Source organism: Ambystoma mexicanum, chromosome 4q (assembly GCF_040938575.1).
Source record: "Ambystoma mexicanum isolate Mex_15411 chromosome 4q, UKY_AmexF1_1, whole genome shotgun sequence".
NCBI classification, from domain to species: domain Eukaryota; kingdom Metazoa; phylum Chordata; class Amphibia; order Caudata; family Ambystomatidae; genus Ambystoma; species Ambystoma mexicanum.
Window position 1 is genome coordinate 652778845 of NC_090928.1, and position 19411 is coordinate 652798255.

The 19411-nt window shown below is 46.8% G+C and overlaps 1 protein-coding gene across 1 annotated transcript in view; it reads left to right on the forward strand.

Annotated features, from left to right (window-relative positions):
* Positions 1-19411, forward strand: part of ERLEC1 (endoplasmic reticulum lectin 1) — a 1019547-nt gene that overhangs the window by 549827 nt on the left and 450309 nt on the right. Inside the window, exon 9 of the mRNA XM_069608229.1 lies at positions 16819-16980. Coding sequence (XP_069464330.1) covers positions 16819-16980 — 162 coding nt within the window. The remainder of the gene's footprint in view (positions 1-16818; positions 16981-19411) is intronic.

Below are 19411 nucleotides of genomic sequence, written 5' to 3' on the forward strand. Positions count from 1 at the left end.
TATCCATGGAGGCCCAGGATCTGTGGCACTGGGCCGTCGCCCAGGGGATGTTTCTGGTTCCCTTCCACCTGGCAGGAATAAAAAACACCATTGCAGACTCACTCAGCAGGGACCAAGTGGATCGACTCTTTTCCAACGATGGGGCAAACCCCAGATCGACCTGTTCGCGACGGCGACGAACTCCAAGTGCCAGAGGTTCGCCAGTAGGTTCCCACAGCTGAGGAGCATGGGCGATGCTTTCTCGTTCCCTTGGGACGGCCTGTTTCTATACGCGTTCCCTCTGTTGCTGTTGCTGCTCCACCTCAACAACCAGCTGAAGAAGTCCAGGATGATCCTCGTCGCACCGGCGTGGCCGAGGCAGATCTGGTTCCCGGACCTTCTGGACTTGTCAACGTCCCCACCAGTCAAGCTTCCGGCGGACGCGGATCTTCTCTCCAGAGAAGGAGGCGCCATTCTCCATCACGACCCACAGTCGCTGAACTTGCAGGCCTGGCTCCTGCAGCACTAGAGTTTGGAGAGTACGATATCCCGGCTGATTGCAGAGAGGTTCTTGCAAAGGCCAGGGCGTCCTCAACTCTCAAGTGTTACGGTCATAAATGGAAGAGGTTCTCTGTCTGGTGCCGTGCACAGAAGATTAACCCTCTGCGGATTACGGCCCCTCAAGTGCTGCCGTACCTACTGTCGCTGGCCAAAGCTGAACTGGGTCACGCCTCCATAAAAATACATCTGGCTGCCATCTCCCGATATACCAGGACTACAGGACGGGCGTCCTTTTGGTCTCATCGCCTGGTGAAGGAATTTATGAAGGGACTATTGCGATCATTCCCGCCGGTGAAGGCCCCTGCCCTGGCATGGGAGCTTGATGTGGTGCTGACCAGGCTCATGGGAGCCCCATTCGAGCCTATGCATTTGGCGCCTTTGAAGTTCTTGTCATGGAAGACAGTGTTCCTTGTGGCCATCACCTCTGCACGACGAGTGGGAGAGATTCAGGCCCTATCTTGCAAGCCTCCATACTTGACTTTTCATGACACAAGGGTAGTGCTGAGGACGCAACCCTCCTTCATGCCCAAGGTGCCGTCAGACTTCCACCTCAACGAGCCCTTGGTGTTACCAGTTTTCTTCCCGTCGCCTTCGACGCCGGCCGAGAGGACTTTGCACTCGCTGGATGTAGCTAGAGCGCTGAAGTTCTACGTGGACCGCACAAAGATTTTTCGGAAGACGTCACAACTGTTTGTGAACTTAGGACCTGTGAACCAAGGGAAGACTCTCTCGAAGGCTTCGATTTCCAGATGGCTCTCTGGCTGCATCATGCATTGTCACCGGTTGGCAAACCGACCGCTGCCCGGCCGTCCGAGAGCCCATTCGACCAGAGCGATCGCTGCTACCACGGCGTTCCTGTCTGGTGTGCCCCTGCTGGACATCTGCAGGGCTGCTACGTGGAGGTCGACGCACACCTTCACAAGATTCTACTGCGTCGATCGGGACTCCAGGGAGGAGTCCAGGGTCGGCCAAGCAGTGCTGCACAACCTGTTCGCTTAAGGTGAGCCTGATGAGGAGGTAAGAGATGCTTATTGTTGAGTTGTTGTATTGCTTAATGTTGAGCCTGTTGCCACCTCCCGTGGTTGTGCATGTGTATACTGCTATGTATTCTTTTATTCATGAGCATGTGAATCCATGCCAGATCCCATACTGGAGAAGGAACAAGTTACTTACCTGTAACTGTTGTTCTCCAGCATGGGCCTGGCATGGATTCACATGCGAACCCTCCCACCTACCCCTCTGCGGCTCTTCACTTGGTCATACTGCCACTTGTCGTGCTACCAAATCTGAGGATGGCTGCCAGAGGCGGGGCTTAGGGAGAGGGCAGTCGTTGGCTGGGGGGCAGTATGACCCAGAGATCAGTGATTGGTTACTACTAAGAAAGACAGATCAGAAACGAAACTGATACTGATTTTTTTCTTTACCGAGGATTCCCAGCCTGACGACGGGGAATATTCATGAGCATGTGAATCCATGCCAGACGCATGCTGGAGAACAACAGTTACAGGTAAGTAACTTGTTCCATAGTCAACTCTCTATGATCCACAGTCACCCTCCAGCTTCCATCCCCTTTATTAAGTGATTAAGTGGCCAGAGCGGATTGTTCCAAGCTGTAGTAACAGGGCGTAACACTCCTGCTTCTACATACCCTTTAATGGTGTCTGAAATTTCCATTTGCCCCCTGCCAATGCGGTATTGCTTCATAGATACACGCTTGGTTGCTAAAGGCACCTGGAGTGGGGGCATTTTCTATGTGCTTACAGTAACTGGTGTACAAGTCAATGCACTCACTCCAAACTGATAGATTTTACCTCCAAGTCCCAGAGTCAACCCTTCCAAAATGTCAAACCCAATTATGTACTCGAGTATCGGGCCAGTCAACACTTGATATTTTTTGCCGTGTCAAATTGCCTATTTTCATCTCCACTCCTGTTTGTACTGCTATAGTTTCCACCCCCCCCAGCCCGTAATGGTAAAGTGTCTACCTTTAAATTGATTCGAATTTCTATGAATCAGAGGCGTCTGCTCCGGTATCTATCAATGCTCGAACCTCTTGTGTATTTCCAGGCAACATGAGGTTGCCTATCAACTTTTATACAAGCAGACTCTGCCAGAGCTTGGCCATAATCCTAGTCAAATTTCGAATTAGTGTATCCCGACTCTGGCTCAAACATTGCACTCACTACCTTCCTCAAATCAGCATATGTTGGCTGCTACTGGGAAGGGATCCCCATAAGACCCTTCTTCCTGTTCCTCTGGAAGAGGAGCTGAGGAGGAGTTGTCCCTTTGTGGCTTAGTCACCACCTGTCTCTTAACCTGTTGATGGCGCTCTTTCACTGCAAGCCCCCTCTTTTTGTATAGCTCATACATCTCCCTCGTTCTAATACCATCAATTTCTTCTCGTGGCACACCATCTTTTAGCAATGCCAAATACATATCCTTTCTTGAAACTCGGGAGTCTCTACTATCGTGCTTCCTATCTTCCGTTGTTTTTTTGCTACGCCCCTCTCTCTCTCGTGACTTATCTTCCATTTTGCCCCATTCCCCCAAGTCTGCCAGTTGCCAGATGGCATCCACTACTTCATCAGTGGGTTTTCCCGTCATACCTACAAGCAGAGTTATAATGACACTTATGTATGTGGGTGGGCCAGTTCTTATCACCATATTTCTGGTTAAAACTGAAAGTGGCACTATCCCCATGTGTCCTGGCTCATCTTCGTGAATTACCTCCTTCATGGCATGCTCTGATCTTTTGAATCGCTTCTTTCAAAGTATACCACCTCTTTTCCTCACTAGGCCAGTCTGTGGTAATGGGATACTTGCGGTTACAAACTTGACCAGCTAAGTGCAATAGAGACACCTGTGAAGCTTGACAATTCGCTTCAGGGGGGGCAGCCTTGCCCTTAGTACCTCCTGTACATTGGTATCACTAGACAAAGGCATGAAGCGCTGGGATTCTGTCGCATCTACCAATAACCCTGCTGCCCCTCCCTTAAAAAGCCTTTCCAACCATGCGAGCAAAGGTTCCTCTGACTTTTGCCTCAGACGAGTAATGATTTCCCCAACATCATGCTGAGTATAATCTTCCATCATAGTTAAATCTACAACTCATCCCCCCAACCCTGCATTATGCAGATGCGGCCCAGCTCTGCGTCTCGTAACGGGCTTAGCCGCCACTGTCTTTTGATTAGGTTCTGACTTAGATTCTGTGTCCCCCTCCGTTTTACTCTCAGAGCAGATGGAGTCAAAAATGTTTCCATTCCAGGTGTCGTGGTCCCAGTCTACGCCTGCTTTGGCGGTTACAGCTGCTACTTTCCTTTGGTTCACAACCCCTTGTCTTTTTATATTTATATTGGGCGACCCTTACCGCGGACCACTCGTCTGTCTGGTATCTATCAGCCTTGTCCTTAAAAGGCTTCATTTGCAATTGTTGCATTAGCGCAATCTGTCTCTCAGCAGCTAACTCTTTTTCCAGCCATAAAATATCCTCTTTCAACTCCACATTCCTCTGATGTATCTTCCTATGAGCATGTAGGAAGACCCAACCCCGTCTGCCTAAAGCTGCACATTTCTTTCCCTCCTCGACTGAAACCTGATGTTAACAAAACACCACCTCTGCGGGACTGGTGTCCCCTAAACTCTCATCCCATGACTCACTCAAGCCAGCACCACATGCCCAGGCCGGCGCCAAGCCCCTTTTCTCTTAAACTATTCATATGTACAATAAATTACAAAACTCTTTTTTTACTGTAACTGTAATTCACTCGCACAACACATACACAGAACACTGATTAACGCAGCCTTACTCCCACTGCCAACAGGCACCTTGCTCACAGCGCCATGTTGTTTTGCTTTCCAAAAAGTGTGCGGACAAACATATATCTTTTTATCACCAGTACACTGAATGAAAAACCTGGTAAGCAATGATTCACACATACACACTCAGTTAGATGATAGGTTAGCTCTTATATGGCTATTTATTCACATAAAGGCATACATAAATGAAAAAACTGCAACAGAAATATATCACATAAAAGACAGTAATCTAAAGAAAATACATCACTGTTGACGCAACTTTAGCGAACATCCTCATCTTGCCAGAAGCGGCTGGAAAACCCCAAAAACAGCCAGGCACAGAGCTCACAGCAGCTAACCGGCCCGGAGCAAAGCTTCCCCTATCCGACTGAGGCTTTTGTGCCTACCCTCTGAGACCTGAATTCTAAGCCATCCGCAAAGGCAGGGTCCTATTTTCTAGCCTGAGTCTCTTCACATTTGTGGTTCTCTGCATGCCCCCGGCCGGAGTGACCTACGGTAACCACAAGGAGCAGAGCTGTTCCCTTTCTCAAACAGCAAAGAAAACATTTCTGTAACTCATCCTCAACTTTGACAGTGTCCATGGCAACCTTATCAGGTACCAGCCTGCACCTGCAGATCTCAGTCTTTTTGCGCACTGTGTCCTTGGATGAGCAATGCAAAGCACATAAGCAGCAAATAACATTGAAAACCTGTTTTCCAGTAAAATGATTGTAATGATGCTGAAAATTGGTGTACAGTTCACAGCAAGTGCTGCTTTCACAAAGGCATGGAGCAAATATCCATTATGGCTCGGAGCGCACCAGAACGCACTGCGCACCGGTGCCATATTTTAGCTCAAAGCATTATAAAGAGTTAAACTGATGGTTGGTTTACAGACATTTCAAGCTGGAGGGGATTTATCTCCGTGATATATTCCGACAAGGAGATTAGTTAGCGAGTTTGGATCTAAAGGATGCTTACCTCACCATTCCGATTGCAACAGAGCTTTGGAAATTCCTGCTCTTCTGCTGGAATAAGGGTTATCCCAACAAAATATCCCCACCAAAAATATCAGTGTACATATGGCGAATTGTCTCGCCATAGGTGAAATTGTTTGGGGGGAGATAATTTGTGGGAGCGGGGGTGTCCCCCGCACATTTTAGACTAATGCAGGGGTGTCCCCCGGAGCGTCCATGGGTCAATATCGCTGCACAAATATTACGATATTTTTGTATCGCAATATTTTTACGGGGATATTAACACATGGAACCGAATAAGGAGAGTTGGCAATTCAAATGCCTACCCTTCGGCTAGGCCTGTGCGCCTTGGGCATTTACAAAAGTTGAGTCCGGTAGCGGCAGCCATCAGCGGCAGGGGAGTCTGAATTATTGTGTCTGGATGACATTCTGATTTTGGCGCACGACAGCGCTGCGCTCCTGGAGCAGGTGCGCTTAGTATAAACTTTGAGCACTTCCCTGGGCTTTCTGATCAATCTAGACAAATCGGAGCTGAAGCACATACAAAGATAAAAGTTCTTGGGGTTTGTGATAGACACCAAGAAGGCATTTCTCAAACTGCCCTTACAGAAGATGCAGGGTATCAAGAAAGAGCTGAGAGCAGTGATCCGGGAGAAAAGTATTTTGCTTCGCAATCTAGCCAGAGTTGTGGGTCTTCTGGCAGTATCAATTCAGGCATTCTTTCTCAGGCCACTACATTACAGGGCCTTGCAAAGGTTGAACATCCGGCATCTACAGGAGTTCGGGGGGAGGTTATCACCAATCAGTGCCGTTAGACGAAGAGGCACTGTCAGAACTGACATGGTGGTTGTAGAATATGGAGGCGTGGACCGGCCGAGCTATCTTTGGCGACGTTCCAGAGCTAGTGATAGTCAGGCGCGAGTAGGACCGGTTGGGGCGCAAGGTGCGGAGACCTAGAGACAGGAGGCAAATGGTTCAAAGAAGAATTACATTTTCACATAAATTGTCTGGAGTTGCTAGCTGGCTCCTTCGCAGTACAAATGTTGCCAAGGACAAAGTCAATTGCTGCGTTCTGCTAAAGAGGGACAATATCTCAGCAGTCGGGTACATAAACCATCTGGGAGGCACAAAGTCCAAAATTTAGGCCGAATTGGCGAAAGACTTTTGGCACCACTGCCTGGAGAAGAGCATAGTAGTGACGGCAGAATACCTTCTGGGGGGCAGCAGAACGTGGAAGCGGGCTGGTATTCATGCTACCCTGTAGATTCCAGCAACTGGAGGTTGCATCCAGCAGTCTTTATCAAGCTGCCGGAATTCTGGAGCCTGTTCGGCATCAATCTCCTCGCATCCAGATTGAACATGCAGACTCCTAGGTATTTCAGTTGGGAACGGACACTTTTCTCCACAGTTGGGCTGGGGCAGTCCAGTACGCCCAAATCCCCCCCACCCCCCCTGGTTCATCATGCTGACGAGAGTATTAGCGAAAGTTTAAAGGGCAGCATCAGAATGTGTCATGGTAGTGCCGTTGTGGAAGTCCCAAGTTTGGTTTCCAGTGGTGAAAGAACTTTCCTCTGATTTTCCAAGGATGATTCCGTACAGACGGGACTTACTGCAGAACCCGGCTGGTCAGATACACCCGTTAGTCTACTCGGGCAGACAGCAACTACTAGAGTGCAGGATTTCAGGAAGAGATGGGAATTGCCGGGAATTTCAGTTCGCTGCTGAATTCATCAGATTCATGGGCCCCTTCCACACTTCGAAGCTACAGCACTGCACGTGGCAGATGGGAATGCTGGTGCAGCTACAAGGTTTTCATCCAGTTTCAGCACCTGTTCAGGTTCTCAATTGCCTAGCTGACCTCTGACAGGACGTGCTCTCGTTCAGGAGCCTCTGAGTATGTAGGTCAGCCATATCAGCCGCACACGAGAAGGTAGACGGAATGCCAGTAGGGGAGCACCCTGCGTTGGTACGTCTTCTGCGGGGTGTAAAGTTGCGTAAGCCTCCCGCACCCAGATATTCAGTACTATGGAATGTAGAGGAGGTGTTATGTCTATTTCTAAGCTGTGCAGACAGCAGTAAGTCGTCAGGGAAATTAGCCATGTTGCTCTGTTTAGAAGCCTGTAGGAGGGTGTTGGACGTGAAGGTGCTGGAGCTAGACAGAAACCCTTTTCTATCAAGGGTTAGCGTTCAGTATAGCTAAACGCACAAAGAGTGCTTCCAAAGTAATCTCTTATCCTTATTTTTCAGATAACTCTAATCTCTGTGTGGTGCAGCGTATTAAACATTATGAGAAAGCGACACCAGGCGTTTGGCCAGTAGGGGTGACACAGTTGCTAATAACGTACAAGAAGCCGTATCACGCAGATGCCCCCACAACGATAGCTAGATGGGTCAGGGAGCTCATGCAATTGGCAGGCATTGATTTGAATGTGTTTGGTGCGCATGCTGCAAGAGGCGCAATGGCATCTAGAGCATTTGCGGCGGGAGTGTCTTTGCAGGATATTATGAAATTGGCAGACTGATCGTCGGATACAAAGTTTAAGACCTTTATTTTAAGCCAGTGTCTGAGATTACAGTGACAGTGATAAGTAGCTTTGAACAAGCAGAAGAATTTGTGAGTCTTCAAGCCGGAGTACTGGCACCTGTTTTGCTGGAGTTTCTACGCAGTTGAAAGTTTCTGGCGTTGCTCTATTCAAGCTTTTGTTGGAATTGCCGCTGTATGGGATATTGAGTTCTTCCCAAGAGTTGGGCGATCGCTCGTAGCCAAATGAAAGAGGAAGGGATACAGGCAGGCTGTGTATCATAGGAGGATCTGAGCCAGGGTTGGTGGACATTTGATGATGCAGGACTACAGAGAATAAGGGACATATGGGGATTTGTAGTCCCATGAGTGTTTTTATTTTGTTTAAGTAGTTTCAACAAAAAAAAATGTTGTTTTGAAAAGCTGCTGAGGAGCGGAATTCAAGTTAAGCATAATGCTCGACTCTGGGTAATCTCCATTCTACGTCCCTTTCCGATAGCCTTGTTCTTCTTACTGGCAAGCTGCATCGCTTGAAAGAAAAACACAGGAAGCACACCATGAAGGGTCTTGGGGGTTTCCTCAGGTGTGGGCAATGTTGGAGTGATGTTGATATAGCAAGTTAACTAAGAAATGTTTAGCAGCCAGGCCTTCAGCTCCCTCCAGCGATTCCAGGACCTTCAATGTTCCAACATGGTTTAGTCAGAGGTTGCCAAACAGTCGATCGCGAGTGACTAGTTGCTCGCCTGATCCTTGAGGTCCCTCGCGCTCGACTTTCAGGAAAAAAAGGAAGAAAAATAAAAGATGCCAGGAAGTGCACTGACAAATCACCGGCCTGCAAATCTCTATAGCATATAGATTGCACCCTGTGATTGCCCAGAGTAAGTTCCTTGCTGGTAGCTGTGCTCCCATTGGCCACAGGGGTTGGCCTTTGTGCTGAGGTGAGTTTACACCAGATTTTTTTTTTCATTAAAAAGCACCATGGCGCCACACAGTTTTTGGATCTATCTTGGAGGCTGGGGCTTGGATTGGAGGACCAGGCTGACAAACTGCATACGAGCTAAACTGCTAAGGTAAGTGAGGTTGTGTCGGGGGAGATTGTGTTAATTTTTTTTGTTGGTTTGCCGAGCCACTGCAGCCCCTCGTCCTTTCATGTGCGCACAGCTGTGTGTGCTGTCGTAGGAGGGGCGGACAGCTTGGCAGAAAGGAGCCCAGGGTGAAACTGGGACATTCAGCATGATAGCATAATGCCTCGGTTTTGCTCTGGGCTATTATCTGCCACAGGAGCTACCCGCGCGTGCTGCAGCTGAACGCCTGAGTTTTCGAGGTGGCTGGTTCCCTGCCTCCCCCTGCTGGCCTGTGAGTGGCCTAGCCATAGATACAGCACCCCAGTGGGGAACGTGGCCCCTCGCTCGCAGCCACCAACGTGCCAAAGGAGCGCCACCTTTCAGCTTCTTCCTGCTTTCCATGCCTGTAGGAGCATGCAGGGGATTGGGGGGGGAGTCTACAACAAAGGAAGTGGCAGATAGCAAGGGGTCCACAGAGTCCCCATATAGCTGGGGAGGTGAGGATGGGTTGAAAGTTCTCTTGCTGCTAGGGGAAGGGCAGAGAACAGTGTCGCTTTAAAAAAAATATTTGCTGGCTGTTCTTAACATGTAAAGATAAAGCAGCAGGGAAAAGGATGTTGGGCGACCTACACTTCCCCTCTGGGAGAGGCACCACAAGAATTGGTTACATGGGGGAGGCTACTATGGCTGGTATACCAAGGCCGTGCTGTATGAGTGAGCGTATCCTGTCCATGAAATAGAAGATCCTACTTGAGTGATCTGTTGCCAATAACGCTTTTTATGTCTCGCCTCTGCCTGGACTTTCACCACTTAAAGGAACAGTAAAAAGAAAAGCAAGGCAAGCAGCCCCTCTCCATAGAGTGTCTTTAAACCCCTTCCACAAGTGATGTTTGTTTGTTTGTCTGTTTTATTCACTTTTTATGCGTGCCAGACCCAGGGGTAGCAGGGCGCAGTGACAAGAAAATACGAAACTTACAGGTTACATCATGGCAAAATCTACATTAAGATTACATTGGGTTAGACATATCAGGCATACAGTAATTACAGCAAGTATACAGGTTCAAGGGGGTCAAGGTGCCCGTAGGAAGTAGTAACTGCCGGTCAACAAAGGTCAGTCGAGGTAAGGAGTTGAATAACTTTTTTCCTGAAACAACGGTAGGGCATGTCTGCTCTCAGGTCTTGTGGTAGAGAATTCCAAGTTTTAGCCGCCTTTACTGGGAAACTGTTAACTCCAATAGTGTTGAGTCTAAAGTTCGGTATTGTCAAACAGTTGAAGTTACCAGCTCTGGTGGGTCTAAGAGATGTTCTCCTATGGAGTTTGTCAGTCAAGTAACTAGGGGCAGAGTTATTGAGGGCTTTGTGGGTCAAGGATAGGATCTTGAGTTTTATTTTGTTCTCTGTAGACAGCCGGTTGTGATGTCGTCTGGTGGACGAGATATGGGACCTTTTGTTAATGCCGAGTGCCGCTCTCAGAGCATTATTTGTAATGTTTGTAGTCTCTGGGTTATTTTTTTATTAGCTCCAGAGTATAGAGCATTACAATAATCTACTCTGGAAAGAATTAGGGCTCTGGCCAGGATTAGACAACTCTTGTTGGAGAGGAAAGGTTTACCGGCTCTAATCAGTTTGCACGTGTAGGCCGTGGAGGAGGCAAGGGATTTTAGCTGTTTATCAAAAGATAGGGTAGAATCAAGATAGAATCCCAGGGTTTTTACATCCTTGGATACTTGGATGATATTCTCGTCTATGTTGAAGGAGGCAAATTGATATTGGCTCGGGTACCTAAGATGATCAACTCTGTCTTATCATCGTTGAGACAAAGGACGTGAGTGGCCATCCATGCCTGGATGATCAGGTATACCTTGTTCACCAATTCCGTGTCCTTAGCATGATCCCCAGAAAGCGGGAGGAGGATCTGTGTATCATCTGCATAGTTAGTGTAGGTGATACCAAGATGAACCAGATCGTCAAACAGGGGCTTGGTGAAAATGTTGTATAGAGTTGGGGATACGCAGGAGCCCTGAGGGACACCACACGAGATCGGGGTGGGATCTGCCTCCGCGGAGGGAGAGAAGACTCGCATCGTTCTCTCGCTCAAGAAAGACTTGATCCATCCAATGGCTTCTGCCGAGAAATGAGCGGCGGAGTCCAGGTGGCTACAGAGGACTCTATGATCCACCAAATCAAAGGCCGCTGAGAGGTCCAGGAGTAGTAGGAGTACTGTTCTCCCTTTGTCTCTTAGCTCATCGATTTGGGACTTCAAGTCTATGAGGGCAGTTTCTGTTCCGTGTAGGGGTCGGAAGCCCGATTGTCTTTCTCCGAATAGGTTGTGTAGTTCCAGGTGCCTTTGAATTTGGATGTAGGCGGCTTTGTTCAGAATCTTAAGGAGAAACGGTACCGTCGTGATAGGGCGGGTGTTAGTAGGGATGAGAGGGTCTAATGTCTGCTTCTTTAGGTGAGGGAGAACCCAGGACTGTTTAAGGTTGGCCGGGATTGTACCTGAAGCGAAGGATGCGTTGATCAGTTTAGCAATAAAGGAGGATAATTCTCTGGCATCGTCTTTTATCAGCTGTGCTGGGCAGATGTCACCTTTACAGTTTGAAGGTTTAAGCGACAGGATAACTTTTTCTACTTCCAGGGTGGTCATTTTGGAGAAGTGGAAGGTGTTACTATGCACCAGTGAGTTCTTGGTATGAGGTGGATCCTGAATTTTGAGTACATTTTTTTTTTTTGCTTGATTTTATTTTGGAGTGTGATGATTTTATTGGTAAGGGCTTGCTGGATATCCGTACACCAAGGTTTGTCCTTGGAACCGGTGTCCTGAATGGCAATGGGGAACTTGAGTTCCTTTAGAATCGAGAAGAGCTCTTTCATACTGGAGTTGGATTTCGATATGCGGTCATCATATGAATTACGTTTTGCCTGGCAGACTTCTTTTTTATACAGTGAGGAGAGAGTGGAATGTTCAGCAAGTGAACTTCGTACTCTGCAAGTCTGCCTCTATAAAACGGAGGGATGCCCAGCAAATAGTGCACCCCCTGAGCCTTTGATCCAGCTGCTCAAAATTAGCCCAAGGCGGAACAGAGACATTTAGCTATTACACTTAATGTCTCCTTCATTCTGGGCTAATTTTCAGTTACAGGAGCTACATTTTGAAACGGCAGGGCTCTGGGAGCAAGCCCTGCTCCCAGGAACGGACTGGGCCATACAATTGTCTCGGAGCATCAATGAAAAAGGGGCCCACAGTTGCAAATGGCTATTCATTCCTTTTGTGACACTGAATAGTAACCAAAGGGGAGTGTTTTGATAAATTGTAATGCAAATTGTGCATTTGGAAGAATATGTATTCAGCAACACTGTTCAAAACTACAAGCCACAGAGTTCATTAACTCATCAAACTGGGCCAAATTGACCAAAAAGTGTCCCACTTTGACTAAAAAAAACATTGGCAACACCGGCATTTTGTGTTTTTTTGGTTCAGCCATAGGCCTATTGCCCTATAATAAGCCAGTCTGAGCATGCCTGCTCCTTCCCGAAGTGAGCTCATTATCTGCCCTATCTATTGCAATATGCCAGGGTTCATCTCCATACTCCTGATTTTCATTTTGAACAATGCCATTCCATGTTCCACTTTGCCAAGCCGGTTTAAAACTACCAACGTTAATCAGTGTCATGCTAGTGTCATCAGTGTCGGTGTCATCAGTGTCATCCTGGTTCAGCCACTGATAGGCACTTGTCATGCTAGCCCTCCCACCCCCCCTAAAGAAATGATGTGCCTCGTTCACACCGCCTACAGAAAACATGCATGCCCTTTGACATTTCTCATAAAAAATGCCCATGCCTTCGTCAATACTGATATCCCAGCTTTAACCCAGGTAGACTCGGAGCAGGGGAACATCCATTTAGCTTTTTTTTAACTATTTTTGCTGCTCGCTGTGCTCCAACATTGCTTGGTTTTGACATGGGGATGGCCCCTCGCTTCCCTCAGTATGCGATTGTGTGCCCCTCTACCCAAAAAAAATGCAGCACCCATACCGGGAGTAATTGGTAGGGTAGGGAGATAGGCGATGGCTTATTCTCCCAGCAGTCCTTAAGTGGCGCTTCATCTGTGAAGGAGAAAGAACATGGTGTCTTCTCATAGCTAAAAAAAAATGAGTACAAGTTCCAATGTTTATGAACATCCCGACCCCCGATATCGCCTGCAAGTATCTCTTCGCTGTTGGCCCTCCAGTGAAAGTAGCTCAAGCCAACATAAAGGTTTGAGACCCCTGGTTTAGATTCTTGATTCTCAAGACGGTACTTCAGGCGCTATCTGTTGTTTAAGATTCTGGCAGATCTTGCAGATATATTAGGGGGTACCTTTAGTCGTGGATTTCAGTAGTGGATACATTGTTGGATCTTTGACAGATCAATGATTTCTCAGTAGAAGCCAGGCGGCTCATCTGGACTTGATCTGTTTTCTACCGTTGCTGATGTTTAATTTTGCAGATTGTTGTGCCATGAGACCAGTTGCAAAGGCACTCTAGTGGCCATCACCACATTGATACTGTCTCTTGGAAGGCTTCAGCAGAATAGTGGATACCTTTGTACAGAAGATGAACATCAAGCACAAGGAATCATGTTGCTCAGGTGATGTGCTATTTCATGAAACATGTCCAAACCCTGTTATATTGAAATAGGCGTCTTCCAACACCAGGTCACAGGAAATGAGCGGCAGCGGCACTGTGCAAAGCAAAAGTCTAAGGACACCAGTAAAATCAAGACTTGTATCGCTGCACTGTTCATGTAAATTACTGCAGTGGTCCCCACAGTCCCGATGGAAATCTCATACCTTCTTTTAACGGGGGCCTGAAAGCAACACAAGTGAACTCGCCACAATGGCTGCACTGCCTACAAAAAGCCAAAACTGTTGACTTTGCCAATGCTTCTTTTCTTTACATTCAGAGACTTTGTCCTAATTGTATGCTGCAATTGGCTTTGCCAATTCTAGTTTTCTTTACATAGAGACAACTAGTTATTTTATGATAGTAAACAGAAAAATATGTTTCTTGATGTGTACAGCTTTTTAAACTTTACATTCATACTCTCGATTATAAATTTATGATGCAAAACAAAAAATGTAGGTCAGAAAAATAAATGTTTCATAATGTACAACTAAACCAGGACTGCATTTCAAAATTGCCCTTTTTGCCAGCAAATAAATGCTCTCTGACTGCTGAAATGAATGATCGCAGCTCACAGCAACTCGACCCTCAGCTACTTAGCCTACTTAAGTCTATTTCTAGTGGTGCTCGGACTGCGGCTATGAAGACAGCCGAAGACGAGTGGAGGGTGGAAATGTACGGGATACCAAATATTACATGGCTACATGGCACCAGCATCAGACACGTCAACATGAGACACGCCTCACGTTATTCTCCGGTCATCTCGCTCTCCCATCCACCATTCGTCATACTCCTTACGTGCACTCTGGACTAACGGCAGCCTCGACTACTGTCGGCACTTGTCTGTTCGTAGGGTCTCATGAGTGCCAGCTGTCCCACTTCTCTGATATTCCATAGCAAAGCAGGCGTCAATGCGCCGCAGATCCAACTGTGAGTGTGAGGCACAGCGGCTTGATCGCTGTGGTGGCGGTTTTACCGAGGCAATTCGGCTCCATTGAACTTAGTAGGGTAAAACACACTCAAAGTGAGTGAAGGTTCAGAAAGCAAAATGAGTACAAAAAATCACCCTCAGATCTTGCATAGCGTGCAGAGCTAGCTGCTCACATTTCAATCGCTCAACAGCACCCCCATTCTCCTAATTCTTGAATGACTTCTGCCCAGGTGAGTGTGAGAGACATTTTGGATACAAAGCAACAACATATTGGATATCATTCTTTATTGGTTTACCATGAGTAATTATATACATTAAACAAAAACTGACGTCAGAATGTAAATATTGCACAGCATCAAATAAATTAAAACCACAATTTGTATTAAATTATTTAAATTTAAAGTGTGAGGACAGGAGTAGGCCATTTTGACACAAGACTTTACTAAAGGAGGATAGTGTGGCAAGGTAATTATGCGTTATTTGCTACAGTACCAGTGAGAATTCCTCAAGTGCCTCCTTGCGGATGCTAGACTTTTGACCTGACGTTTACCTAGCTTTGCTTTAAGTGTCTTTGATTCCATTTTCATACTCTAAACAATAAAATTCAAATAAGTCATGTGTGTTGAACTCAAAATTAAAGTGTGGACCTAGCTAGAGAGCAGCGCAGCGCTGTACATGGTGTTGGTAGCTAGCGTTTGGGCTGCATCTTTTGAAAATAGTGCAGTACTGCGAGTTGCTGTCTGTACATGCATCCATTGGGATTAGTCCTTGGTTGGGTATTGGTGAGAAAAGCCACGTTTTGGGAGATTTGCGAAATTGGAGAATTGTGCAGCCATTCCGGGCCGATTCCGGGTTAGAGTTCCAGAAGGAGGGTGCGTGACGAGAAGGATTGTTAGCGGGTCCTCCCTTTTGCGGACGAGTTATTATTCGAACCGGTTCGATTTGCTGCACGAGGAGCGGGTGCCACCAGAGGTGTGGAACTTAGCTGTCCGGTAATCTGGTGTGCTGCTCGTGACTGCTTTGTAGATGATAAATGCAGTCTCGCACAGTACCCTGGCTTGGAAAGGTAGCCAATGTAGTTTGCGTAGGGCAGGGGTAATTCAGTCAAATTTCCATACATCTAAGACGTGCTGCAGCAACGGTAGACCGCTTTTAGGGTAGACAAGTGAGCAGCTTGGAGTCTTGTCAGGAGGGCATTTCCCCATCAGGGTGGAAGACGCACAAGTGCCTGCACTACAGTCTAGAAGTCCTGCAGTGGGATGAAGGGTTAGATTTTTCAAAAGGTGCAGATTTGTTGACGGGCCGTTTGGACCTTCTTGGCTATGTGTTTCTGGAAGGACAGGCTGCTTTCAATGATGAAGCCTAAGGATTTTGCTGAATCAGAGATTTACGCATCAAACCCTTCTAGGTACATATCACAGATTCATCTTTGGGCAAGTTGTTTAGTGGGGGCACCAATGAAGACAAATTGGATAGGTTAAGTTGAGTTAGGCAGTCGACAAAAAGTACTGAATGATGGCTAGGTAATTGTGGAGATGACTGTTGTCCTGTGGCTTTTTACTCATGTACAACTGAGTATCGTCCGCGTATTGGTGGATGGCTATATATGGATCCTTGAGGATTGTACCCAGAGACCCCATGTAAAGGTTAAAAAGGATTGGTGAGAAGATTGATCCTGGAGTGACTCAGCAGGAGACTTGAAGTCACTTAGAATGCAACGTGTTCATCTGGACGGCCTGGTGTCTGTCCGAGAGCTAGGAGGAAAAGCAGTTCAGGCCATTTCCAAAGAATCCCACTCTGTCAGCGAGGATTATACCGTGTTCCACAGGTCAAGGAGGTAGAGGAGGCAGGAGACTCCATTATCCATGATTTGGGGGGCTTCATCCACCACCTTGTTGGTCTCTGTCTCAATGCTACACTTCGGTTGGAACTCCGAATGATAGTCATTTAGGAGGTGTGGTTGTTCGATTCTGGCGAGTAGTTAAGTGAGTAATTTTTCCAAGATTTTACGAATGAATGGGAGGATTTTGCCAATGAATGGGAGGTTCTTATGGGCAGGTAGGCTGGCCAACTGGGTCTAGGGTTGGTTTTTTCAAGAGGTTGTATAACTTTGCAACCTACATCAATAATGTTGACATTAACTACAATACACAGTTCATTCTGAAGGGTTGAGACCCTTGTAATATACATTTTTATTGAACTTGAAATGATACATATTGCATTTAAACTCGAATTTGTCAAATATTTGGTGGGTAAAATGTATGTCACTGCTATTCCATGCATGTATTTTGTGTCTATGATGCAGTAATTCACAAAAACCTTTCAGGAAGAAATGCAATCAACAAAAGAAGAGTCCTTTTCTTCAATCCACAAACCAATTGCTATTGGAGTTCAGCAACAGCTAACCGTCGGAACCACCCATATCTCCAAACTGACTGATGAGCAGCTCATAAAGGAGTTCCTTAGTGGTTCATATTGCTTCCATGGGGTGAGAAATCCATCTGTTTACATACAAAAATGATCTTTGTCATGAACATTCTACTTAATGTAACAGTGACACCTTTTAGTAACAGTTACACACTTGCATCGCAATGCAAACATAGCTGTGTTTGAAGAAGGGGTATTTCTTCAGAGTCATGTTTCTTTTGGCAGAGTGAATGGAAATGTTCTTGCTTTTAAAGGGCCCTTTGAAAAACTTCATAGAGCAGCAAATAGTGTTGTCACTTAACACCACCTGTTCAGCAAAACCAAAGTAATGGGAGTTCTTAAAAAGGAAGAAATGGCTTGTGTGTACGTACGCACAGCTCTCAGGTGTTGTTTGGCAATGTCCCCACTCCTTCACATTTACTGCCTGCTCCTGCCCAGATTACTGTCACAAGAATCTCTGTTCATAGTAAAGGTATGTTATTTAGCCGTCATTGTTATTATTTTATTTTTGATTTTCCGTAGAGCAAACAGACAAATCACATTTCCAAAGACTTCCACATTACTGTTTCTTGTATAACCCTAACTACCCCAGCCCCCTTGCCTCCCTCCATCCCTCTTCTCCCCCCACCCCTACGGTGAGACATACCAAGCACTAGTCCAGTACACCACATGGGCAACCTCATAGGAGGCCTTAACTTGTGTCCAACAGTTTGTCTCTGGGGGCAGCATTGAGCCCTGTAATCTGCTTTTAGGAAGGCCAACACTTCACTTCAATCCCTCGAAGTTCACACTATTGTTTTGGAGGCCATATGTGACCCACTCAAGGGCTACAAATTCCCAGATTTTCCTCAGCAATTCTTGGACTGTGGGTACATCTCCCCTTTCCATTTTAGGGCTATCAATACCATAGCCACCAAAACCAACTATTTTCGTGCTCTATGCCTACTTTAGAGCCAACCCCCACCCAGGTCCTTTCCCTCCACCCCCAACAGCGTCTCCTCCGGTTTCGCCCTACCAGCCTCCCCAAATACTGATGTTTATGCTTATTGTAACTCCTTTCAAAAGTCTCTCAGGTTTGGGCAGCAACACCAAATCAGGGACCAGCTGCCAACCTCTACACATCCCCTCCAGCATTTGTGTGATGTATTAGGGAAGACTTTCTTTAGTCTAGCTGGGGTACGGTACCATCTAAACATCTCTTTATGCCATATTTCCTGTAGTTGTATAGATTTCAGTAGCTTTGGCATATCCCTCTAAAGTTTCTCCCATTTGGCCTGTGTGATCTCCTTCCCCAGCATCCCCTCCCAATGTCCCATGTATGCCCGACTCGGTTGAGGCCCCATGCCTGCTAGAGGCCCGTAAAGCCCTGAGATTAGGCCCCTTGTGCCATTGTGCGTAGATAGTAATACTCAGACTGGGTCAGTGGTCAAGTGGCTGCCTCTCTAAATTCTGTATTCTAAAACCAATTCCTTATCTAAAATTACCACATCCTCTCTCCTTCCCCAGTTCAAACCCTTCCTTGCGCTCTATAAAAGATTTAACGTTGAGGTCTCCGAACATATCCCTCACTCTAGGCACCTGCCCTATTGCCATCTAAGAAAATCTCCCCATTCCATCCCTGGTGTAAATTGAGGGTTGTTGAATATTGGTGTGAAAGGAGAAGGAAAGATGTAATTCTGTACTTTTTGGTGGTAATGACAGAAAAGAATGGGGAAAAAATGCTGAATGCGTATTTTGTGCGCATTCAGGATGATAGAAAACTTTGAATCCTGTAATGCTGAACATTGTTGGTGGAGGAGAGGTGGTCTGTGATGTTGTGCTGACCCAGAGTCTGTTCTCCGTGATCGTTGTGCTGGAAAAGGAATCATTCTGGGTGTCGGATAAAGGACCTTGAACAGCGCGCTAGCGGACTGAGATAGGTCTCGGTGGGTGCAGTGATTTGTACTGTCTATTTAAAGACTTACTCTGGGGATTATTAGGAGAGAGGTGATAGAGCTAGTCGTCTGGGGCCCCTCACCATTCACCACCCCATTTTAACTTACCACTGCCCACCGTCCATGTCTCATCTTAGCAGGGGGCGAGTAGGGGGGTGTTTCACAAGGTTCCTAAAAAGACACTATTTATAGCTGCCAAGAGTTTTCACTGAAATCACCCGAGTCGCTGCGCCCCTGGGTTGCAGCTCCTCCCGCTGCCCGCTTTCGGAAATTTAAACATCTGGCCTCTATTTCCTACAGAGTGGGGCAATGACAGATGACTTACGAGCCTCGGACCATAATGGGCCACGTGTGGAGGTAGGATCTGAGGGTCTGTCGCCACAACCACTGGCGGTGATTCAAAACTGTCAACATATTCAAGCACAGGTGCATGAGAGTACTTCTAATTCAATTGCAAGAAGCGGGATATCCCCTCTGCAGCAACGTATGCAACAACCAGATCAGATTAGGGCTGTAGACACGCCGCCCCCAGTCATCCAGGAAAAGGAGGAGGCAACA